Genomic DNA, 23,935 nt, shown 5'->3' with positions numbered 1-23,935 from the left:
GGCCGCACTGCCCCGCCCCCGCCCCCCTCTCAGTAGCCAGGTGAGGCGGCAGCAGCGATTTATTGGGGGCGCGGGAGGTTGCGGGGGACGGGGCGGCGCCGGCTGTCAGAGACGCCGGAAGAAGAGCCGGGAGCCTCGGTCCAGGGTGCGGGCGGCGGGGTCGGACTGTCCGGACAGCAGCTGGCCCAGGGCGGCCCGGTCCTCGGCGGAGAGCCGCCTGCTGCACAGTTGTAGCTCCTGCAGCCGCGCGGCGATCTTGTCCCAGAGGCCGGGGCCGAGGGGACCCCGGACAGTGCAGCCTGCGGGGGGAGAAGGGAGCAGGCCTCAGGGAGCTGCTCCCCGCAAAGCCAGGCGGCCCCGCGGGAGCCGGGCCCCAGGGTGCTCCCAGCCCGCATATGCTTCCTCCTTCCTGGTGACCAGGTGCCCCGAGAGGTGGGGGCCGCTGGAGGAAGGGTGTGCTCTCCCAGGCGGCCAGGCAGGACGGAGGGTGGCTGAAATAAACACTGCGTCCACATCTGTGCCTCCGGGTGTCCATGACGATGCCTGGGTCTTTCCATCCATAACGTGCGCACAGTAGGGGTGCCTGTGAGTCTCAGGGGCTTGAAGGTGGAACCCCAGGAGGCCAGGTGGGAGATCTGCCACTTGGAGGAGCAGGAAGAACCAGGCCCCTGAGCACCCCACTCCCAGCCCCTCCAGCTGGAGGGCAGAGCTGAGCGTCCTGCCCCAGTTGAATGTGCCAGGCTGCTGGGCGGTCTCCCCTGGGTCACCCTCAAGACAGCTCTGGGTCCTGCAGGCATGCCCACCGTGAGAACAAGCCACAGGAGCCCCTGCCAAGAACTGGGCAGGTCCCTTAGTGGCAGCTTTTCCCCCTTCCAGTTACCTGTCCTGTGTCAGCTGCAAGGGGCCCAGCCCACCCTCAACTTCTGGCCAGTGGCAGTGCCAGCCCCTTCAAAGGAGGCACCTGGGCTGCAGGCCGGTCCCTGAGGAGGAAGCGGTGTCCCCAGCCCTGGTGTGGTAGGTGTGGCCACCATCCCCAGAGCTCACCTGCCAGGCCCAGGAAGCTCAGGCCTTGGGGCCGCTCCTGCAGGGCAGACAGGAGCTCCTCCAGGCCAGCACAGCTGATCTCGGGGTTGGCAGACAGGTCCAGTGAGACAAGTGAGGGGCAAAGAGGGAGACATCTGGGGTGAGGGAAGAAGTGAAGGGGTCAGTTTCCAGGGAGGGAGGCCCCCATCACTAGGGAAAGCTGCTCCAGACAAACCCACTGCTCTGGGGGCCAAGCTAATAAGCCCAACAGGCCTTGCCCCCAGCCTGGCACAGGCACAGGCACAGGTGTTCCTCCACAGCTGTCAGGGCACTGCCAGGGGCCAAGGCTGTAGTGACCAGGCTTGGGGCACATTCAGGAGGGAGCTGGCACCACCTTTGCTCCCCTTTCCTGCCTGACTAGTGCCCCCCCAAACCCAAGGCTCCTGGGCCAGGAGATCAGAACCCCCTCAGGAAGCGGGGCACGGGCAGGGTGGTGTTACCTGCTCAGGTCTCTCACTGCCTGGTCACCCAGGTGGTTTGCAGACAGGTTCAAGTGTGCCAGGGCACAGCCTTCCTAGACAGCAGAGGCCCAAGGCTGCAGTGAGCGGGTGCCTGTCCTCCCTGCCTCCCAGAGGCCCACACAGCGGAGGGCAGACAACTTCCGTCTTTCTTGGGGTGAGGGGCATCAGAGGGAAGCAATATCCCCTCAATTTGCAGATCAGGATGACTTGAGAATCATGGGTACCCCGCCCCGCCTGGAAGTACCCCCAAGAGAGAGCACTGGGAGGCCTGACATTCCCTTGGACCTGCTTGGGGGCCAGGGGGCCACCTGGGATCCACAGCCCAGGTCAGGGAGCTTCCCCCCACGGCTGTTCTTCAGAACCTGCAACGCTCTCCCAGCCCCTGCCCCTGCCCAGGCTTCGGTCGGCCGGGTGGCCCAGGGTTCCCATGGCTCGGTGTTTGGCCCAACCATGTACCTTGGTCAGGTATCTGACCACGGGTTCCACCAGGCCCGGGTCAGTCTTGCTGGCCACCATGGAACTGACTTCCAAGTGCAGGAGGGTCTGGGCGGGCAGGCTCTGCAGGGTCTGGGACAGGGCGGTGGTGCCCAGGATGTTGTAGGACAGGGACAGTGTCTTCAGGTGCTTGGCATCTGAATGAGGGGCCAGAAGCGCTGTCAGCCCTACACAGCACCACCCAGCCCAGCTGCAGAGTCCTGGACCCTCTGGGGAGCTGTCACCGAGACCTGGTGCACAGGGAACAGGCCTCTTGCCTGGGGATGGGGGGGAGGAGGGGGTGGGTCAGACTCCTGAGCCCAGCTTCTCCCCATGTTTCTGGCCTCTGCCTGCCCTGACCCACCGCAGGACACCCAGGTCGCCTGAGATAGGCCCTGGGCAGGATGTGTGGGTGGGGCCGGGGAACACTCCTCTACTGCCCTAACCCCAGACCCCTCCCCCACTGCTGCTACAGCCCCACCACCGCTGCAGAAAGGCCCTCTGGGAAGTGCTGAGACTGGCTCTGCGGCCCTGCTGGGTGTACGGGGGATGATTTGGGCCCACGGAACAGCTGGTGAGAGCAGTGGGGCTGGGACTCTGCCCTGTGGTACGATCTGGCTGGGAAAGTACCGGATGCCTCTACCATGTCTGTCTACCTACATGCGTCCAGCAGCCAGGCTGATGCCCCAAGGCCCCTCTTACTCAAGGCTCTCCGAGTCCCTGGACCCGCCCTACTGATGGCAACTGGAACCCTGGGCCAGGGAGTGGACGTGTGGTCAGCTCACACTCACCTAAGAAGGCTCGGCCCAGGGCTGCCTGGTGGCTCAGGAGGAAACCAGGGCCGAAGCCACAGGCCCGGAGGTGCAGAGTGCTGAGTGCAGGGCAGGCCCGCAGGACCGAAGCCAAGGCCTGACTACAGCCATCCCCGAGGGGGTTCATGCTTAAGTCCAGCTCCTCCAAGTTCTGGGAAGACACAGGCCCCCCATAGGATCTGATGTCCTTGCCCGCCCCCCCCACACCCCCCCACCCCGAGCTGGGCACCAGTCAGCACCCCAGGTGTGCCTTCCCACCCATCTCTGGCCTGCTGCTCCCCATGCCTTTACCTGCAGGGTGGCTTTTCCCACCAAACCGGAGGCAAGCTGGCAAAGGCCTTCAGGGCCCAGGTGATTGGAAGAGAGGTCGAGGAGGGTCAGGCCAGGCAAAGTGTCCAGGGCAGCCAGCAGCTCAGTGGCACAGCCATCCCCCAACCGGTTCCCTGCCAGGCGCAGCTCCCGGAGTGCCGAGTGCAGCTTGAGGGCCCGAAGCAAGGGGGTGAGCTGGGCCTGGCGCAGGGCGAGGGAGCAGGCGCTGAACAAGGGGCCCACACCCTGGCGCTCCATGGCCTGCAGCACCTGCGGGTGCTCCCCTGCAAGAGGACGTGGTGTCACCAGGGCCAGAGCCGGGCTGTCTGCCCCTTGAAACCTGCACAGCCCTCCTCACTCCCGAGCCCACCTGCTCCCAGCCGGTGGTGGGCCCCATGCAGGCTGGTGGTGTGCAGACCTGTATCTGCCCAGGAAGGCCCTCCCCACCTCTCAGCCTGGCGGCTCCCAGAGGTGCCAGACTTCTGGCCCGGCCCAGCCTCTCAGCTCTGAGGTCTCTACAAGGTCCCACCTTCACCCCACACAGCTTCCCCCACATACTGCTCATAGTAGGGGCACTGGAAGGGGAGGAAAACCCAAGGACAGGTGTGGATACCTGGGGACCTGGCAGTGGCAGTAACAGGTGGAGCCCACGTGCCCAGCCCCTCTACCCAGGCCACTGTGGGCCTCCTGGGCCCTTACCCTGTTCCAGGCTCTGGCAGGCCCTGCGGTAACGGTCGGTCAGCGGGGGGAGGTCCCATGAGGTCACTTCAGCCAACACCTGAAAGCACCATAGGTAGGCAGCCCTGGGGAACCCAGCACCAGGGACGCCCACACTCGGGGCCTGGTTCCCGCCACTCACCTCCTCATTGCTCTGCAGCACATCGGGGATGGGATCCTGCGGGGCCAGCAGGGCCCCCTCCTTTCGTAGTGTGAGCCTGGGCAGCAGCCCGCAGGCCTGGTAGTAGCGCTGGGCGGCCTGCTCGGCCAGCCAGGCCACAGAGTGGGCCTCCTTGCTGTGGGACCAGAGGCTGCGCTGAGCCTGGACCTGGCCACATCCCTGCACAGCTGAGGAAATGCCCCCGGGCTCACCCTCAAGCTCTGGGGCGAAAGCTCCCTCGCCTGGCTCCTCCCCTCCCCACAAGCCGCCTCCAGCTCCCGGACCCCTCCCAGGGGCCACAGGACCTCACTGGCCACTCCAGGGCCAGCCTATGCTTGAGAAGAGCCCCCGCCCTTGCCTGCGGCCCCACCCCAGCTACCAGGCCCCCGGGCCAGCAGGGTGATACGCTCCTCCTGATGCACAAACACCAGGGTTCTCGGCTGCCACAGGGCAGAGCCCACAGGGGCACAGAAGGAGCCGAGTCGCCTCACCTGTGTGGGACAGGGATGAGGAAAAGGTTATCCTGAACACGAACTCGAACCCGGATGGTAGGAGGCAGGACAGGCCCCTGGATGGGGGCAGAGGGATAGCCGAGTCAGAATAAACAGCCCCCGACCCTGCCCCACCCCACCCGAGCCAGGGGCCGGCTCTGCGCCAGGCCTGCGCACCCACCGAGGAAAGGCCGGCTGCGGGGGTGTCCCCGCTGCCAGGGACGTGAGGGCTCCGCAAGGGCTCCATGGCCGAGCTGCCGTCTGCACCTGCTCGGACCGCGGCACTCCAACTCCTGAGACGGGACAGCTGGCTCTGCCTGGCCTGGGCCCGTGGCCTGACAGGACTCTCGTCACTGCTGGACTCCGAGGCACTGCGCCTGGTCCTGTGCCCACGGCTCTGGGGGTGGGGTGGGCGGCGGCCCTGGGTCAGCGGCAAGTCATCTTCCAGCCAGGCCCCGGCCAGACACTCCTCCTCAGGGATCAGCGCTGCCGTGGGAGTGGGGGCCTCACCCGGGCCCCGAGGTGGGCCAGGCTTGGGGCGGCAGCTCTGGGCACTGCCCACTCCTCGAATGGCTGCACAGTAGGCTGCCCGGCCAGCTGCTGCCACCTTCCTATTGTTGACACGGCCAAGCGTGCAGGCCCCGGCTCGCTGTGCTGGAGCGGAGTGCCGAGGCCTCTTCTGGGGGGCTCCAGGTGGGCCCCCACTGTCCTCACCCTCCGAGCTGCTGCTGCTGGCCAGCTGGTGCCTGCTCCTCCGCGGCCTGGCCACAGCCGGCACTGCTTGTGCCTCGCAGACCCTGGCACTAGCCTGAGAGGCCTCTGGGAGCCCTGGGCAGGGGCTCGAGGAAGGAGAGGTCTCAGGGTCAAATAGATGGTCACTTGGGAGGCTCCGGGGAGCCAGGGGGCTGTGGGGAGCTGTGGGGAGATGGAGTCTGCAGTGAGGTGGGCCCTGCACATCCCTGCCGCCCACGTGAAAATGCCCGAGGCCCAGGAAGCGCTCCAGGTGGGGGGTGTCCCGGGCAGGGGTCCCTGCTTGCCTCGGCCCGAGGCGGCCTCCCTGAGCCTCCTCTCCATGGCGCCAGCCTTCTCTCGTGTCTCGCGGTCCAGGTCCCGGTGGTACAGCCTCAGCCACTGCTGCAGCGTCTCCAGCGGGCTGTGGCCCTGTGTGGCACCCAGCTGAGCAGGGCCGGAGGGAACAGACCCACCTCCATGGCCGTGCCCACCTGGCCCCGGTCCCCACTCACCTTCCTGGTGCGGAGGGTGACCGACGCCCCCCGTTCAATGAGCAGCTCAGCCACCTCAAAGTGGCCGCAGTTGAGAGCATCGTGCAGGGGAGTGATGCCCTCGCAGCCCTGGCCGCCCGGGTCGTCCACGGCGGCCCCGTGGTCCAGCAGGAAGCGGACGATGTCTGTGGGACGGGGAACGTGAGCCAACTTCCAGCGCCCTGCTCGGACCCCTGTGTGTGACAGACCCCTGGCCCACGCTCACCCAGATGCCCGTAGTTGCAGGCCTCGTGCAAGGGTGTCCAACCACAGTAGTCCCGAGGGCTCAGGGGGTGACCCTGTGACCAAGGATGGGAAGGAGCCTGACCCCGAGTGCCCCACAGCCTGGCCTTCCCTCAGGGCCGAGGCCTGAGGAGGGCCAGGGCCCGGGTCCCACCGGAGCGGGTCCCACGGTCCATCAGCAGCCTGGCCTGGCCGGTTCCCACACGAGGCAGAGCGCCACCCGGAGGGACTGCGCGGTGCTGCCTCCCCTCCCCTCGGGGCAGGTAGTGGACCCCCTGAGAGTCCCTGCTGCACCCACAGGGTGGAGGGACGGTCGCAGGCCCACCTGCCGCACAAGGTCCTGGACGCGGTGCAGCTGGCCCTCGATGCAGGCTCGGTGCAGCAGGGTCTCCCCCACATCGTTACGCCGGTTCCACTGTGGGCACAGGCACCACAGAACAGATGTGTGTTGGGGGCAGAAGCAGAGGGGACCAGGCCACGCTGGTGAGCCCCAGAGGGACCCCCCACCCGCCATGGGCCTCACCTTGTTCACCTGCTGCCGGCCCAGGCAGCCTCGCAGCTCCTCCTCCTCCTCCAGGTCCTGGGACTGGCTCTCGCCCTCTGTGACAGCCGAGCGGGCACCGGTGAGCAAGCCCACCCCACCCAGCCCTCTCGCCCCCACCCAGACCCCATGCTGCGGTGTGTCCTCCCTCCACTGAGAAACATCCTTGTTAGGACAAGTCACACTCACATTAAAGACAGCTTGTCCTTAAGACAAACAGACAAACAGCTTGTCCTTGAGCCAGGCTCCCTCTCCCTGCGCCCTGCGCCCCTCCCCCCTTCACTCTGCTCCTGCCTCCGGCCCCTTCTGGTCTTTCCTCACGGCAACCAGGTGACCGGTGACGGCCTGAACAGCGCTGCCTGAAGTTGTCTCTGGTCCTGCCACACCTGCCCGTGGCTCCCTGCACCTCCGCCCCAGCAACACCCAGCCAGCCCCTCAGCCAAGGCCCAAACCTCCCACCCGCCCGGGACACTCGCCGAGAGCCTCTCACATCCAACACTGAGCCACTCCTCCTAGCCCAGCCCTCCCTTCCTGCCCCCACTGCCCTGAGATGGTGCAGCCCAGGCCCACCTCAGACTGTCCCTCGTGCCCACCTGCCACAAGGCTGACCACATTGGCCTCCAGGGAAACCCACACCACGTGTTCCGGGAAGAGCTGAGCTCCACTCTCACCTGTCCTGTGCTCGAGGTGCCCTTTCCGCAGGTCACCCTCACTGCCTCCCCCATGGACACCGACCAGCTCCCACCACCACACCCTCCGGGAAGTCCCAAAGCTGCCCAGGCTCTCTGTGCACCCCTCTCTGCCCACCTCACCGCACTGGCCACCCTCCTTGCACGGAGCGTCTCCTGTCACGACCTGTGATCAGGCCCCATCCTCCCAACCGCAGCCCTGGGCCCCGCTTGAGCGGGCGAAGGGGAGAAAGCGCCAGGGCCGCTGGCAGCGTTCAGGCCTCACCGCTGTCTGAGAGCTCCACCTCGCTGGCCTCCATGGTGTCACTGGCCTCCTCCCCTTCCCCGTCCTCCTCCTCCTCCTCCTCGTCCTGGTCCACACGCAGCTCCTGGAGCCTGGCTTTAGTGCCAGGAGCCTCCTGGGGCTGCAGCCGCAGCTGCACTGTGTGGAGGTGCTGCAGGACCTGCCTCTACAGAGCAGGTGACACCCAGTCAGGGCCACAGGGACGCCAGCCACCCCGGGGGGCGGGGGAGACACAGGGCAGGGACAAGGGCACCAGCTGGGTGGATGGGGCCACACCTGCAACTGGGGCCGCTGAGCCTGCTGGGCACAGCCGAGAGCCTTCTGGAAGCATGGTGCCAGCTCCTCATAGGTGTCACCGGCCTCCTCGCGGGACAGGGCAATGTTCAGCCAGGTCTTGGCCTCCTGGAGCAAGAGGAAGATGAACGGGTTCCGTGATGGCTGCCCAGGTGCAGAGACCCCGGGCACGGGGCCGCGGCTCACCTCCAGGGCGTTGCCCTCACGCAGCCTCAGCTCCTCTTCATAGTGGTGCACAGCCCCCCGGGGGTCCTTCATGTCTCCCAGGGTGGCGGCCAGGGACACATGGATGACAGCCAGCTCGGGCCCTGGCCTGTCCAGCCGCTCCGCAAAGTCCAGCTGAGGATGCGACAGGGCGGCTACTGCACACCTTCCGGGCCCAGAGCATTGCAGTCCCTCCCCTCCCCTCCCCTCCAGCCGGGGTGCACCTGCTTCTGGTAGGCCTTCGCCGCCTTGGGGAAGTCGCCTGCCTTGGAGAACAGGTCCCCCAGCTGCTCACAGATGCCCATGGCGCTCTGAGGGTCACTGCTCTCGGACTCCTCCAACTGCTGCTGCAGCCGGACCACGGCCAGCACTGCCGGGAAGAGCCTCATGCGAGGGGGCGGCAGACACAGGGCCCAGCCCGGCTCTGCCATCGGTTAGCCCTGTGCCCTCAGGCGGGCCACCCACCCCGCCCAGCCTCTGTTTGCCCCATTGGTAAGAAGGGGCAGTCAGAGAATCAGCCCTGGGGGGTTGTTGCAAGGGCTATAAGAACTAACAGATGATGCTGGCTCGCAGCAAAGGCAGACCACTGCCAGCGGCGGCTGACGCCACCATCGGCACTCCGGCCACACACCCTGTCCACTCCGAGTGGGGACAGCCTTTGTCTCCAGTTCACGTGGAAACGCGTCTCCTGACCATCCTCGTGGCCTCTGCACACACTGTGTTCTAGACTCAGATAAAAGTGGGTTCTCCTCCCAACAGGAATTGGGGCTGCCACCTCCCCAAGGACACATGCCTGGCCCCCTTTGCCAAGGAAGGGGAGCCCTTAGCCCCTGGGGTCCCCTTCCAGGCTCACCATACTTGAGGGTCTGGCACACAGCCGCCCTCTGCAAAGGCTTCTGGGAGCCCAGCCTGTAGGCCTTCTTCAGCGCTCTCTTCGCAGCCAGAAAATCACCCAGGTCTTGGAGAACCTGGGGGATGAGGGAGGTGAGCTGGCATTCCCCAGGGCCCTGGCCAGCCCGCAGCTGCGCCCGCACCCCCGAGGGCACCTGTGAGATGAGGACGCAGCACTCGCTCTCCATGAAGCCCTTCCGCATGGTGTGCGCACACTCCCGGGCCCCCTCCAGACAGCGCATAGCCTGGGAGTGCTGCCCCTGACGCCAGTGGATGGCGCCCAGGTTGTAGCGGGCACGGTACAGGTCCTCGTACAAGTGGTTCTGCCTGTGGGTGACGAGCCCTGAGTGCCCAAGGCACCAGCGTGGACACCCGAAGCACTGAGGTGCGGCTTCTGATGGATGCCACCCGGTCCAGCAGCCCCCAGCTCCTCCCCGGGCACGTGGCAGACACACCAGGCTGCCCCTCCACCCCCCAGGGCTGGTTCCTCTAGCAACAGGGGACTTGGCTACGTCCTGGGCAAAGTGGGGCAGGCTTACTCGGCAAGAAAGATGCTCTTCTTGAAGTAGTCGTTGCACAGGGCCGTCTGCCGCAGACTCTCGAAGGTGAGGCCCAGGTTGAGGTAGAGTCGGGCCCGCATCTCACTCAGCTCTCGCTTGGGCAACGTCCCTGGAAGACGACCCCTCCTGACACTCAGGGCCTTGACCCCAACTGGGGTCTCCGGCTTTGGGCCCCATCCCCCACCCCTCCTCCCGCCTCTCACGGGGGTCCCAGGGGTTGTGCTGGAACCAAGAGCAGACAACGGATTGCCAGGTTTGAGGCTGCCAGGAGCACAGACTGGGCGTCCCCTCATGAGGGGGCTTCTAAGAACAGACCCCAGCCTCCCAAGGGGAGGCCCAGTCAGGAGAACCCACCACACAGGATGGCAGGCGGCGGGAACACTTCCTCCACCTACAGCTCTGGAGGCAGAGGGTGGGTCGGGCTGGACCCCGGGGCACTCACTGTGCAGCTTCTCATCCACAATAGCCAAGCTCTTTTCAAAGGCAGCTCGAGCCTGCAGCAGGGCCTCCTGCGACTGGCTGTGGTCATAGACGTCCAGGTGGGTGCGGCCAATGGTGGCCCAAGCCCTCTGCACCTCAATGTGGTTGGACAGGGAACAGGCCAGCTCCAGGTAGTGCTGCTGGTACTGGGGCGCAAGGGACAGTGGCTGTGACCAACCCTTGCCTCAAGCAAACCCCACATGTCACTCAACTCCGGGGGGTCCCTATGCTTACACAGGAGAGCCCCCTACTCCCTGGAACACCCCTCCCCCCACAGCCCAACAAGCAAATGTCAGGCTGGGGGAGGAACGAGGCTGAAGGTTAGTTGGGTTCCTGCACCCCAGCAGCAAGGGCCAGGGCAGGCTCTGTGTGAACAGTGGATCCTGACCCTCGCCCCCCAGGTCACAAACACAGCTGAAGTGATGTGTTCATTAGTGGTTGTTTCTGGGGCCAAGCTCCCAGAAGAGATGATGGTGCAGCCACCAAGGACCAGGTGACCATCCACTGGCACAGGCCCGCCCAGTCGCAGTATGTCCCCCTCTAGCCAGAGGCTGGGACAGTAGGCTGTTCCTCTGTTCTCAGAAAGGGACCCCTGCCCAGCCAGCGTGGCTCAGTGGTTGAGCGTGGACCTATGAACTAGGAGGTCACGGTTCAATTCCTGGTTGGGGCACATGCCCTGTTTGTGGGCTCGATCCCCAGTGAGCGGCCAATCACTGATTCTCACCATTGATGTTTCTCTCTCTTCCTTTCCCTTCCTCTCTAAATCAATAAAAACACATAAAAAGAAAAGAAAGGGGACCCCCCCCCCCGCCAAGAGCAGGCCCGGGAGGACTGGGTCTGGCAAGCTTGGGTGCTGGGTGGGCACGCCCACCTGCAGGGCGGCCGAGTAGTCCTCCATCTCCGCCAGCCGCTCCCCGATCTTCCTGTGGGCCACGGCGCAGCCCAGGGCGTCCTCGGCGCTCTCCCGCAGCCGCAGCTCCTGCTGGTGCTCCTGCAGGGCCTCGGAGTAGCGGCCTGGGTGCAGGCGGACGGGCTTCAGCAGGCCGGGCGGTCGGCCGAGGGCTGTGCCCGACAAGGCTCCCCGCACCCGCCCCGGGTCCCCAGGCCCCCGAGCTCGCCGGGCCCCAGCCGTGGACACCACCCGGCCCCGCGCGAGACACGCACCATGGCTGGCCAGCAGCTCCCCGAGCTGGTGGCAGAGGGCGGCCTCCTCGCGCAGCTGCCCGCTGTTCTGAGCCCTGGCCTTGGCCTTGTTCAGCTCTGCAGAGAGAACGAGGCCGGGAGGCTGAGCCTCTCCGCCCGGGCCCGCCCCCGGCCCTCGCACTGGGGCGCTTGCCCCGGGAACTTACGGCGAAGCTCGCGGTCCAGGCTCATAGTCCGGACACCGCGCAGAGATCCAGCCGCCGGGAAGAATCCGGACTTCCCGCGCTCTCGCAGCCCGGTCCCTGGCCCTTGCGCAAGCCCAGCACCGCCCCCGCGCGGCGCAGAGCATCCCGGGAAGTGTAGTCCAGCCGCCCGAAGCATCCCGGGAGCTGTAGTCTGGCTGCTGCTGGGCGGGAAGAGCTGCGCGAGAGGGCGGCCTCCTGCCAGGACTCAGGGTCGTTTGGATGCGGAGGTTCCCCCGCTGCCGCCCGGGCCCCGCAGACGTCCCCCGACACACACACAGCAAACCAACCACAGGTGCGAATTTTCCTAAGGGGGCACTGTCCTCATGCAGGAGGTGATCTGTGATCGGCAGGCTGAGAATTTGTGCACATCCACGTGGTCCGACGAGCCCTGAATGTGGCTGCACTACCGACCCTTTTGGAGACTCAAACTCGGTGCTGCCGGGGGAGGGAGGTATTTCTCCGTTAGAGCTGCAGATCCAGGCTGTGCTGAGAGGCGGCAGGAGTGGCACTTGCCCCGCGCGGTGCTGGCTGCTCCGGCTTGGTGCATCCAGGCCCAGGCTAGGAGATTCCAGCACCTGCCACGCCTGGGGCTCAGTCCCTGCCCCATGCCATGCCCAGGGCACCGGGTGCCATGGCTGGCATCCCAAAGGCCCCAGAGGAGGCATGGAAGGAAGGAGTGGGAGATGGACGTGTTTATTATTCTAAAAAAGAACAGTTCATTGGTTTTTAGAGAGATGGAGAGAGAACCATCAATGTGGGAGGGAACATTGATCAGCTGCCTCCTGCATGGCCCCTACGGAGGATCAAGCCCGCAACCCCAGCATGTGCCCTGACCAGGAATCCAACTGGCAACCTCCTGGTGCACAGGATGACGCCCAACCAACCGACCCACACAGGCAGGGGTGCATGTTTCTTCTCTGTGGAAATCAGAAGACTCCCAGTGGGGTAAAGCCGCACCCAGTGGTGGACAACAAGGCCTGTTAAGGAGGGAGTGATGTGGAGGGCAGATGGGTCCTTGAGTCCAAGAAAGGCTACCCTGGGCCAGTGCCTAGGGCCTAGGCCATAGGGGTGGGGGCGAGGTCAAGCCTGAGGAGCTGCCAGAGGTGGGAGGTTAGACCTGGAGACCCTCCTCCTCTTCTGAAGGGTGCAGGGCTCCGCTGGGAACCCAGGCAGGCCTGGTTATGGGGGAGCAAGGCCAGGAAGGAGACTGGCTCAGCTGAATGGACAGAGCTGCTGGAAAGGTGTGGCCGGGCTCCCCCTGCAACACCAGCATTCTCAGGGCAGCCCAGGTCCTGGGGCCCGATTACCCTTCAGAGGACCCAACTGCTCCATGCCTCAGTTTCCCCACTGATCAGACAGGGATATGTGTATACAAGGTGGTGCTGGAGGCTTGAGGTGGGGAGGCCACAGGCCCTGGCTGGGAGACTAGCAGAGCCCAGGGAAGCCCATGAGGCGGTCTTCTCATAAAGAAACACAGACAAAACATGGGTTGGAATTTTTTTAAAACTATAGTTACATACAGAAAATATCCAAAGAGAACGCAGACCACAAAAGTGACATGGAAGTCATTTCCAACAGTGGTAAAAACACCTCTCACTCCACTCTTAAAAAGTTAGTTTTATTATCTTTGCAATGTCTCACTTTAGGTGAACTGAGAATGGAGTGTTCGCAGGGAGTGGGGTTGAGGAGCGGGCAGCTGGGTCTGCACTGCCCGGCTGCCCCCACAGCCGCAGAGGTGGCATTTCCACCTGCTCAGGTCAGGATGCCAACCAAGATGGCAGGGGGTCCTGGAGACAGACCACTGGTGTCTCTGTAAATCAGTGGCCCAGAGAGATGATGCCACAGGTTTGTGGCAACCCCATGGGAGCTGAAACTCACCAGGGTTCCTGGCTGCAAGGTGACATCACAGGGCTGGGAGGTGTTAGCAGTCCTCTTGGGCAACCCAGACATACCTGTACCTCCTACAGGGAGGGCCCTCTGGGCGCAGTCCCACTTCCTCACCCACCCTTGGCTGCAGGCAATGTGGGCTGTAAGCCCTCTCGTGTGGTGGACCCTTCTGCCACACACACAAGGCTGTTGGTCCCAGGCAGCCATATACCTTCCTTCACTTGCACAGAAACCTGCCCTCTCCCACCCTGCCCCCCGCCCCCAGGAGAGCCACTGGGGCTTCCCTCTGTTGACTCAATCTCACACAAACCACCCAGGTACAACTAACTGGGAAGCCCCATCCCAGCCTGGATGCCCTCACAGCACCATCACTTGGAAATCCAGAAACTAGAGAGGGTGTCGGTCCCTAAGAGAGGCCGAGATGCGGGGACATAGCACAATCTCCTACACACAGGACACCTGACATGCATCTACCTGAAAGTCTCCTTTTCGCCCACCAGGTGGGGGGCAGCCTGAGGACAGTGGGACTCACCCCAGGGTGTGTTCAAATTGAGATCGAAGGGGGTGGAGGGGCTGCAGTGGGGTCCTTTGTAGAGTACCTCCTGGTACCCTCAGTGACCAGGCCATCTGCAGGAGAGCGACCCCCCCAAAACCCCATGCCCTGGGCTTGGAGCAGGAAGCCAAATAGTTTCCTCAGAGTAGCTCGGGGAGCCAGCCTGGCAGGAGAACCGAGTTGAGGGCCAGGAGAGGGAGGAGCCTGAGAGAGGCCAAGCTGTGGCTGCACTGCCCACTGAGCCCTGTGGGGTCAGAGCAATAGGACTGCTCTGAGGCACAGGGTGGGCCTGACGGGGGCAAAGGAAACGGTTCTTTGGTATCGAAACAATGAAAAGCCGTGTCTCCTTAACAAAGGGGCGGGGGGGCTCTCCAGTAGCTACGAGGGTCCCAGCATCCTCCAGACAGGGCTGCTTTTACCCTGAGGCCCGCACACCGGGCATGCTCACGGGCCGGGCTGCAGGGTCGTGAGGCCTGTGTGTGTGTGTGTGTGTGTGTGTGTGTGTGTGCAGGGGCGGGGGCAGCAAAGTCAAGGCTAGGAAGGGACCGCCTCTCTCCGGTGAGAAACTACACTGCCCAGGCGCTGACCTCCACAGTGGGTCCCAGACACAGGACTAGCAACGGGTCCCGAGAGCTTGGGGCAGCTGGCTTACCTGACCCTCAACCAGCCAGGCTCTGCCATCACCAGTGGCTCCCAGAGCTTTCCTCACAGCCTCAGGGTGTTTCACCCTCAAAGCTGAATACAGAAAATAGATTCTCTCTTGCTAAATTTGCATAACTTACAGAGGAGCCTATAAAGAATTTCATTTATTTCCTGGGAAGAGACAGAATTTCACCCTGCATTCCGAAACATCCGCTGAGCCCAGGTGGCCAAGTCCTCCTCCCTGGAGTGGCTGGGGGGTGCGCTGAGGCTGCTATGAGACCCCTGCCCCTGTCCACTCCCCTGCTGAGGCCCATGGTGGAGGAAGCAGCATCTCCGTGTCTCCTAGGGGCACACTGAGGGATGAGTGGCTCTGACCCCCAGGCCCACTAGTTTCCCCACTGTCCAATCACAGCCACACCTTACCCTTGAACAAAACAGAAAGTAGGAAACAAGGTGCCTTTTTAATTGCAATCAGATATGCTGTCTGAAGCCAGCGCCCGAGCCCGGCCCAGGAGCTGTGTGCGGCCCAGGGCAGGTGGGGCGCTTCGCCGAGTGGCAGAGGCCGGCAAGTCTGCTGAGCTCGCCTTGCGGTGTCCCTGAACCAGCCTCCATGCCCTGGACAGGGAGGCAGGTGGAGGGCCAGGTGGTGAGCGCTCACACCTTCGCACACGCATGCAGACTTTCCCGTGTTCACGTCTGTTCCTCCTCTGCTGAAATGGTCAGACAGCACTGCAAAGCCGCAGCCAGGCAGGTGTGGGCAGCGCAGCGGCGCCTACTTCTGGATCTGGAAGAGGAAGAGCCGCAGGTTGATGTTTTTGGCGGCCAGCAGCTTGTTGCACTCCACGGAGTCCACGATGGGCAGTGGCACGTAGTCCGTCTCGTTGCTTTCATTGGTGAAGACAAAGTGGTAGATGACAGGGCTGATCTTCACGTCGTCATAGGGGCCCTTGAGCAGCAGGAAGGAGCACTCCAGGGGAGCTGTGACCTTGCTCTTGAGGAGCAGCTGGAAGGACAGCGTGCGCTTGCACGACAGGTTGGGGTTGCGCTCTGAGTCGTTCACTCGCGCCTTCAGGACCCACGTCTGGTTCAGCACCGTGAACCGCGGTGTCTCGTAGTATAGGCGCGTGATGAAGTCGTCCGTGCGGTACGGCCGGAACTGGACCTCTGTGGAGACAGACAGGCCGGACAGAGCCGGCAGTCAGGGTGGGCTGGGCTGGTAGCGGAGCCTTCCGACCAGCCGAGGACACAGGCTCAGCCAGGGAGGAAGGCAACTTACCAGGAGGGCACGGGTGCTCTACTTGTCACAAGGCAAATCAAAGGCAATTATGGCAAATGGAGGCACACACAAGCTTTGGGGAGAGAAGTGACACGCGTTAGCTGCAGGGAGTCCAGAGACAGTGAGGTGGGTGGCCAGCCCGCCCCCTGGCCTCCCTCCTGGCCCCCGCCCGCCCCCGGGCCATGGTAAGCAGACACACAGACAGGATGCAGTTCTGAGAACAGTGCACTTTATTGGTTCCATACAGAGCTGCCAGAAAGCCGGCAGGCAGGCCAGTGCGTGGCATCCGGCCAGAGTCGAGCGCTGGCATGCGGCCCACTGCTGTGCTCTACTGTCACAGTCCTCAGCACAGCACGTGCCCAAGGCCGGCTTGTCCCTCCAGAGGCGGCCAGTCCTTCCTGCGTGGATGGGCTCCCTGCCCTGCCACTGCCCAAGTCACGACGCCTTGGCCTGCCCAGACACCGAGGTCTGGCCTGGACTCTTGGTGCCGCGGCGCCCACCAGGGAGACTGAGGCTGCAACTAACCAGGCCCCAGGCCCTCAGCCTCTCGGCCTGTGCAGGCCCACACTGAGCCAGGCCCAGTCCAGGCAGCATGGTGTGACTGGCTGCCAGCGACCGCCCTTGGTGCTCTGAGCCAGCCGCCGGCATGGGCTGGGCAGTAGAGGCTGGAGTCTCCCTGAGCGGCCCCAGCATCAGCAGGTGCTTCTGGCTGTTCTGTGTCTAGACCAGGCTCTGGCCTGGCTCCTGTTCCCAGCACGTCCAAAGGCAGTGGCCAGGAGAGCCCAGGAGATCCAGTGGGCCCGGATGCGGTCCAGCCTGCCTGTCCCTGGTGTCCATTCCAGCTCTGCGTTTTGAGCTGGGCACCCTCAGCTTGTTCTGAAGCCCTGGCCCTGAGCATCTTCTTGTGGCCTTAGGAGCTCTGTGGCCACTGCAGCCTCACACCCACATGCAGGACCCAACATGACGAGAGTTCTTCTGGCCCCTGGCTCTGCGGGGCAGGCCACCAGTTCCTGGGCCCCCGAGACACCCCTGCCCATCCCCCACACAGCGAGGACACCACCTTGCTGAGGTGGCAGGGCCAGGGTGGGGATGACGAGTGGGAGGGGCCTGTGAGAGCCCTGCAGGTGCCTGAGGTCCTGCCTGGGCTCCTCCCTGCTCAGCCTCTGGTCCATCTTCTCCCCCAAGGTGTCCTCCACTCAACAGGAGCTTGTTCAGAGCCCAGCTGCCTGGCTTGGCCTGTGCCCCTGCCCAGAGCCCAGTGCTCCCAGGCTCCCAGCTGCCAGCCCCAGGCTCTGTGGCCAGCAGGGGTGGCGGACGCCTCACCTGTGTAGCCGATCTTCTCGAAGCTCAGCAGGCTAAAGATGCTGTTGTAGAGCTGCATCTCCTTGCGGTGGCTCTGGTCCATCTCGTCCAGGATCTCCATCAGCTCGTTGCCCGTCTTGGTGGGGTGGGCACAGGCAGCCTCGTGCACAGTCAGCTCATGGAAGGGGCCGTGCCACGGGCAGCCAATTCGCTTGTACTTGCACTGGGTCACCCTGTGGGGGAGGGGGCACCATGGTCAAGGCCTAAGCCTCAGGCCTCCACTCAGCTGCACACAAGCCGCTCCCCGAAGCACACACTCAGTGTGTCGCCACCCAGGAAGAGGCCAGAGTGTAAGCCGGAGAGAAGGAGCTGTGTGAGCACAAGCCACTCACACCCACTGCTGTGGGGTCTCTGTCCTGCTTGGAGATAGTGGCTGCCGACTACTATCCCGGACCTGGTCCAGCTTCACTCTGAGTGAGGCTTCTGTCCAGGCCCAGCTGCTGGGGACTGCGGAGTGGCCAGGACTGGGCTGGGGTGCCTCACACCGAGACCCCAGACCTCCTGAGCTGGCCACTCTCTCCTGGTCCCAGGGATGCCAAGGACAGCCTCTAAGAGGCCACCACACATCCAGAGCACCCTAGAGAACCAGGGTGATGTCCAGACAGTCACTGTGTACAGATCCAAGCCTCCCACCCTCCGTGGGGCCCCACACCCACCCACTGCAGGGTCTGCATCCTGAGCAGCTTCACGCTGGCCCAGCCCTGCAAGGGCAGAACGCGAGGCCCAGGCAACAAGGACCAGCCAGAGCATGCTGCACGCTGAGGCCTGGTCTGCCCCAGGCGGCCTGCAGCCAGGCGGTTACCTGTCTTGGCACTCCTCCTTCTGGTGCCTCTCCAGGAGAGAGCGGGGAAACTGGCGCAGGCAGAAGCCACACTCGGAGGGCAGCTCGCTCACGGCTTTCTCCACAGCCAGGTTGCGGCAGCAGAGGCTCTTACTGATCTCACAACGACAGTTGGGGCATGTGGCCTGCTCCTCCTTCAGCCGGGCATCTGCTAGTAGGTGGATAAAACAGCCAGCGCACATCAAGTGACCGTTAGTACACTGCGAAGAAGGAAAGGGAGATGAGCTCACAGACCTGTGGACTCGCGCACACATACACGCTGCCCGCCAGCTCCGCCAGGGCCAGGCCAGCCACCCTGAGGGGCTCGAGCCGTAGGAGGGGCTGCCATGAACAGAGGCAGGGGAGGGGCGCGCTGGTGCTCAGCACCCAAAGGAACACTGCTTAGTAGGGTCAGGCCTCTTCCCTAGAGCCCTGCTGAAACCGCCAGCCGGCTCTGTGAGCTGGTCTCCAGGGTGGCCCGCGGCAGCTTGCAGAGGTTCCGGCTCATCACCGAGGCAGGCCTGCTGGTGGGGAGCCTGGCAAGGGTGCTATGCCAGCAGCTGTTGAGGGGCAGCCGATGCTGCTCCGTGCCAAGGCAGGTGTGCCTCTCCCTGGCCTTCAGAAGGGCCACCTCATGCTGGGGCTGGGACCTGGTCCCTCCCCTCTGCCTCCTTGATGGGCAGGGTGAGCAGGCAGCTGCCACCCACCCAGTGACGGTGGCTACCTGCAGGTGCCTTCCCAAGACCTGGTGGCAAAAGCTGATGCAGGTGGGGAGGCCAAGTTAGCCTGGGACAAGGGCGCATGGCCAGTGCATGCCAGAGGGAGGTGGGAATGGGTGGGGAGAAAGGGTAGGGGGACATGTTGCTGCTGTGGGTAAGAGCCAGTCCCCCCACCCCACCGCTCCGTTTCTGAACCTGAAGATCTGAGGCCCAGAGATTGCCTACAGCAACCTGCCACCCCCACTGAGGCCCTGAGCCTGTGGACAGGAGGCTGCCAGCTCAGCTCCTCTCTCGGGTCTCTCACTAGTTCCACACACCTGAGCACCCACGTGGTGCCGAGACCAGGCACGGTGGACCATGGGCTGGGCCTCCACAGGCTCAGTGCAGGGGAAGGAGAGGCACACACAGGAGCCAAAGAGGTACAAGAATAAAGAGTTGAGCTGAGCCTGGCCAGGTTGGTCAATTGGTCAGAGCGTCGTCCTGATATACCAAGATTGCAGGTTCGATCTCCGGTCAGGGCACATACAATAATCAACCAATGAATGCACAAATAAGTGGAACAACAAATTGATGCTTCTCTCTCTCTCCCTAAAATCAATAAATAAAAAATTAAAAAATAAAAGACTTATGCTAAGTGTCCTCTTGGGGCAAACAGAATCCTGCCCACACAAGCATCACAGACGATCTGCACGCAAACCTCACTTTCTCAGTCAGTGTAAAATGGGGGGAGCTGGCTGGCTCAGTCTTGGGGGAGCAGATCTGGCAGGGGCTAGCCCGTCCCGCTCTGGACACACGGCTGGTCCCAGAAGCAGTCTGTCCTGCCCACCCACAGGGATCAGTGGAGAACCAGAGAAGTGGTGAGTGGGGGTCAGTGGGGGACACATGCCCCAGGCCCCTGCCACCTCCTGGGAGGCGCAGACCAAGGGCTCAGATCACACTCCTCTCGGCAAGGGCCTGAGCCAACAGAGCCCGGTGTTGCCGCAGCCTCGGGAAGAGCACTGTCCCTGCCCAGAGGACCGACTGACCACCTGGTAACGGGAGGAAACTTCAGGCCAAGCCCCAAAGCACCTGGTTCAGTAAGGCCAACTGGACACCAACATGGAGACACCCCTGGGCCCGGGCCCCGCGCCAGCCACTCTAGGTCTGGACGCCTCCTGCTGAGCAGCCACAGCTGGGGGCACCAAACCCACAAGGGCCACTCAGCCCCACGGGAGGTCCCCCTCACCAGGCCCAGCAGGGCCTTGGGCACCACATATCCCCCATGCTCCGCCAATGTCCTCCCCTCTTTGATCAAGGGGTTTGGGAGAGACCGAAGCGTCCCAGGCACCCAGCTGCTTGGGTGAAAGCCACACTTCAGCCTGAAGTCCTGGGCCAGTGGCTCCTGATGTCACGCCACCCTGAGAGCCAGGACTCAGGTGGGAACCTGTCACTCGGACTGAGTCAGGCTCATTGCTCAGAACTAAGTGCTGCCTGGACCACAAGGTAACGCACACGACCAACCACCACACAAACAGCTTCTCATCTGGCCCGTCCAGAACCCTCTCTGCCCTGGCTCTGGACACCTAAGCAGATACATTAAAACTCCTCTCTGCTACCTGTCTCACCGAAAAGCACGAGCCAGCCAGCCACAGCCCGAGAGCAGGGAGGAGGACCCCAGGCCTTGGAGGGCAAACCCACCTGGACTTACTTGGAACAGTGCCTACAGCCCCAGGCCTGCCCACAGCTGCTCCGAGGTGTGCCTGAGGCTCCCCAATGCCTGTGCCACACCCACGGGCCCTGCTTCCTGAGCCCTTTACCAATCAGGTAAAAGGCCCCGTGGGCCAGGGCCTGAGCTGAGTTTGGGCAGAGACAGGAGGCCTTAGGGAGAGGAGGCGCAGCAGGGCCTGTGCAGATGAGCAGGAGGGGCACCAGGTGGAAGGGGTCCAGGCGGAACAGGCCTGGGTCTGAGGCCAGGAGCTTAGGCACAGGGGTCAGAGGGCCAGTTGGGACCACCTCCCGGAAGCTCCTTCCCCTGATGAGGGTCACAGGAGCTTTTCTGGCTGAGCACCAGGGAGGAGAGAAAGAGCTACGCGGCCCCTCCCTCCAGACACTCCATGGCTCAGGGCCTCAGCTAATGTCAGGACGGGTGGAGGATGCACTGGGCCTCGTGTGAAGGGCAGGGGGAGAGCCTGGGAGGGAGGAAGGGAGGGAGGGAGGGATCAGGCCGTGGCTCCACAGAAGCTGTTTGTCCCAGAGAAGGTGCCCCTGGCAAAGGGGCTGGTCCCACGGCTGCGACCACACAGCTGCATCCAGAGCAGATACAGCCTAGAGCAGCCGTGGGCAAACTACGGCCCACGGGCCGGATCCGGCCCGTTTGAAATGAATAAAACTAAAAAAAAAAAAAAAAGACCATACCCTTTTATGTAATGATATTTACTTTGAATTTATATTAGTTCACACAAACACTCCATCCATGCTTTTGTTCCGGCCCTCCGGTCCAGTTTAAGAACCCATTGTGGCCCTCGAGTCAAAAAGTTTGCCCACCCCTGGCCTAGAGCTAAGGGTGCAGCCCTCCTGCCCCCACCCCAGGGGCCTACCCCAGTGCCCTGCCTGGGCTCTGGAAGGTGGCCACATACCTTGTCAGGCCAGTCACCAAGGACACATCTAACACCCACACAAAGAACATCAAAGCCAGCACCTGCTGTACCTGCTCTAGCCACAGCGAGACCCATTGGCCTCAGTGCTGCTCGTGGCCCAGTCCTCAGCAAGTCTCCCGACCCAGGCGTGTGACACCTGCCAGGAGAGCCGCCCTGCAGGGCTGAGGTTCAGACTTGAGAGCAGCTGATTGCCCATCACCCGCCCAAGGCGAGCCCTGACCACCACTAAGGCTTCCCTGGGGAGACGGAAGGGGGGTCTGGTGGCCAGAGAGCAAGCTCGCGGGGGACCAAGCACTCAGCTGACTCCAGGCCCATGGAGTTGTCCTCACAGCCAGTGCAGGAGCAGCACAGACACCAGCTGGGACAGCTCTCAGAGGCACGGTGTGGCTGCTGCCCACCCTGAGCCTGGTCTGGAAGGGGTCAGGAAAAAGTGGCCCAAACCAGCCCAACACTGCTCCTCAAAGAAGGCCCGCAGAAGGGGAAGGGCTGAGCCCAGGCCAACAGGTGGTGGCCAGCAGTGGGCATGACCAGGACATGCAGAAAGCTCTGGGCCCCAGGTCCTCCCAAGAACACTCAGCTTTGGTGCCAACCAGGTCTGTCGGGGCCTCTGCCCTCGCTGTCCCCATGGCCTCTGCCCTCGCTGTCCCCATCCAGGGTCACTGTGGGGGTGAAATGGGACACCACACAGCAGCAAGTCACCAAGAAACCTTCCCTCCTGCCCCCCGCTTTCGGGCCCCTCCCACTCCGGTTGCGGCCTGAGCCCTGCTGCGCACCCTCACCAGGCACCCCGTCTCCCGCAGCCAAAGTGAGTTCTGACCAGGATAGGGCTCCAGTCAGCCCTCACAGTGCCAAGGGCTCTCCCGCTGATCCCATGTGTTGGGGCTTTCTCCAGGCCTCGAGGCAAGATGGAAAGCACCCCAACCAGGCCCAGGTGTCACTGCGGGGGATCACCCCGAGGGGCCCAGCGTCGGGGCTCTCCCTGCTGCACAGACATTTCTCAGCGAAGCCATGAGTTACTACTCATGTCCAGGCCATGGGGAGGGCGCTGGTCAGTGCTGCCCCTGCACCCTCGTTCTCCATCACAGTCCTCAGCTCCCAGCACAGTGTGGGCCGGTTTGAACCAGCCAGGCTCAGAGGCCTGGTCACCAGCGGCTCCGGCCACAGGCAGAGCTCAGCTCTGTGCTAAGTGGACCAGGAGCTACTCACTGGAGGGGGGATGAGGCGGCCCTCAAATTTCCCTGGGCCCCGTACCATGGGCTTGGCTTCCTGGGCTGTCACTGGAGGCCCAAGGAAGTTCCCACCTGGGAGGACCCAAGGTCCTGGGCAAGGAAAAGGGGCAGGAGGACGAGTCTGAGGCGCACCCCCAGGCTGCGGGGTTATGCAAAGCTCCCCACTGGCACCAGGCCGAGGGCCTGCAGTGTCCCTACCAGAGCCTCTGGCCAGGAGGGAGGGTTGAGAACTGGACCCACGTCCTCTCTGGCAGGCCAGGGCCTCCTAAGCAACCACGCGGCAGGCACAGCAGAAAGGATGAGACCCCGAGGCTGGGAAAACGGTAAACCAGACTAGCCCCAAACTGCGTATCACAACGGCCCTCGCCCAGGCCCCCCGTCCGAGCAGAAGCCCAACTCCTGTGGTGCAGACAAGTGACAGGGAACCTGCTTCAATCCTCACAGGGGCGCAGGGGGCTGGGACGGACAGACAGGTGTGTGTGTGTGTGTGTGTGTGTGTGTGTGTGAGAGAGAGAGAGAGAGAGAGAGAGAGAGAGAGAGGGAGGAGGGCTTCAGGTGGAGAGAGACAAAGACAAAGCAGAGGGCAGGACCCTGTACACTAACTCTGGGTACCCTCCAGAACTGCCCTGACCCGGGTAAGAAGCCGGAACACAGCCGCCAGGAGGAGGGTGGACAGACCCCCTAGAGCGCGTAGCCTAGGAAACCGGTCCGGGTGAGGCAGGCAGGGCTGGGAGCAGGGCCGGGAGCAGGGCCGGGAGCAGGGCCGGGAGCAGGGCCGGGAGCAGGGCCGGGAGCAGGGCCGGGAGCAGGGCCGGGAGCAGGGCCGGGAGCAGGGCCGGGAGCAGGGCTGGGAGCAGACCCGGGCACAGCATGTTCAAGAGGCACCGGGTCGGACTAGGAAGGGACCCAGACTGGTGCTCGATGCAGGTGCTTCATTCAGACCCGAATGCGGGGAAGGAATGGGGGAGGCATCCCCTCTCTTCTCAGTATTTTTCCAGAAAAAAAGGAGGCCCACTCCGGAGGAAGAAGGGGTGCAGGAGGAGCCTGAGGGCAGGTTTGGGGAGGTGGCTGCTGAAAGAACAGAGGAGCTCCCGGGTCTAGGGAGCTCAGCAATGCGGGGAGCAAGCTCTGGAGGGGTGGGGTGGGCGCCCGCCACCCGCTCTCTCTGGGGTCAGCTTGAGGGGCGGGGGAGGCGGGGGGCAGCAGGGGAAGACACACCGCGGGGGACAAGGTCCAGGCCGGGAAACAAGGGGAGTCGGAACAAGAAAGAAGGGGGTTCGAGCAGGAAATAAAGTCCTGAGAGGAGAAGAGGAGGAGCTTCCAAACAGGCGCCGGAGTCCCGACCGCTGGGCCTGGCCTCGGAGGAGACGTGGTGCCCGGGGCGCCGGCCGGGCCGGGTCGGGGTCGGGCCAGCGGCCCTACCTGGTACACGGAGGCCTTGGGCAGGTCCAGGCAGACGGTGCAGCACA

At 63.7% G+C, this 23,935-nt stretch overlaps 2 protein-coding genes across 2 annotated transcripts; both read right to left on the bottom strand.

The window, feature by feature from the left end:
* Nucleotides 1-41: 41 nt before the first annotated feature.
* On the bottom strand, nucleotides 42-11,415 carry TONSL (tonsoku like, DNA repair protein). The gene is made up of 26 exons (XM_006107563.3): nucleotides 11,304-11,415; nucleotides 11,119-11,214; nucleotides 10,826-10,968; nucleotides 9,917-10,100; nucleotides 9,454-9,583; nucleotides 9,070-9,241; nucleotides 8,877-8,991; nucleotides 8,248-8,393; nucleotides 8,006-8,158; nucleotides 7,802-7,927; nucleotides 7,508-7,691; nucleotides 6,536-6,612; nucleotides 6,338-6,427; nucleotides 5,996-6,068; nucleotides 5,752-5,915; nucleotides 5,545-5,668; nucleotides 4,689-5,422; nucleotides 4,508-4,584; nucleotides 3,999-4,152; nucleotides 3,839-3,917; nucleotides 3,122-3,423; nucleotides 2,810-2,981; nucleotides 2,001-2,176; nucleotides 1,524-1,597; nucleotides 1,045-1,178; nucleotides 42-299 (listed from the first exon to the last, which is right to left on the bottom strand). The coding sequence occupies exons 1-26, from the start codon at nucleotides 11,326-11,328 to the stop codon at nucleotides 106-108; spliced, it is 4,098 nt and encodes a 1,365-aa protein (XP_006107625.1). The 5' UTR covers nucleotides 11,329-11,415; the 3' UTR covers nucleotides 42-105.
* Nucleotides 11,416-14,570: 3,155 nt separating this feature from the next.
* LOC102420007 (cysteine and histidine-rich protein 1) lies at nucleotides 14,571-23,930 on the bottom strand (the record flags this gene model as incomplete). Its single annotated transcript, XM_006107569.3, has 4 exons — nucleotides 14,571-15,588; nucleotides 17,024-17,235; nucleotides 17,865-18,103; nucleotides 23,889-23,930. Coding segments are annotated over 4 exons (885 nt in total), but the record flags the coding sequence as incomplete, so codon positions are not given.
* Between the last annotated feature and the right edge of the window lie 5 nt (nucleotides 23,931-23,935).

This window comes from Myotis lucifugus, unplaced genomic scaffold (assembly GCF_000147115.1).
Source record: "Myotis lucifugus unplaced genomic scaffold, Myoluc2.0 scaffold_1259, whole genome shotgun sequence".
Taxonomy (NCBI): Eukaryota; Metazoa; Chordata; class Mammalia; order Chiroptera; family Vespertilionidae; genus Myotis; species Myotis lucifugus.
This window is presented reverse-complemented; position numbering and strand designations above follow the sequence as displayed.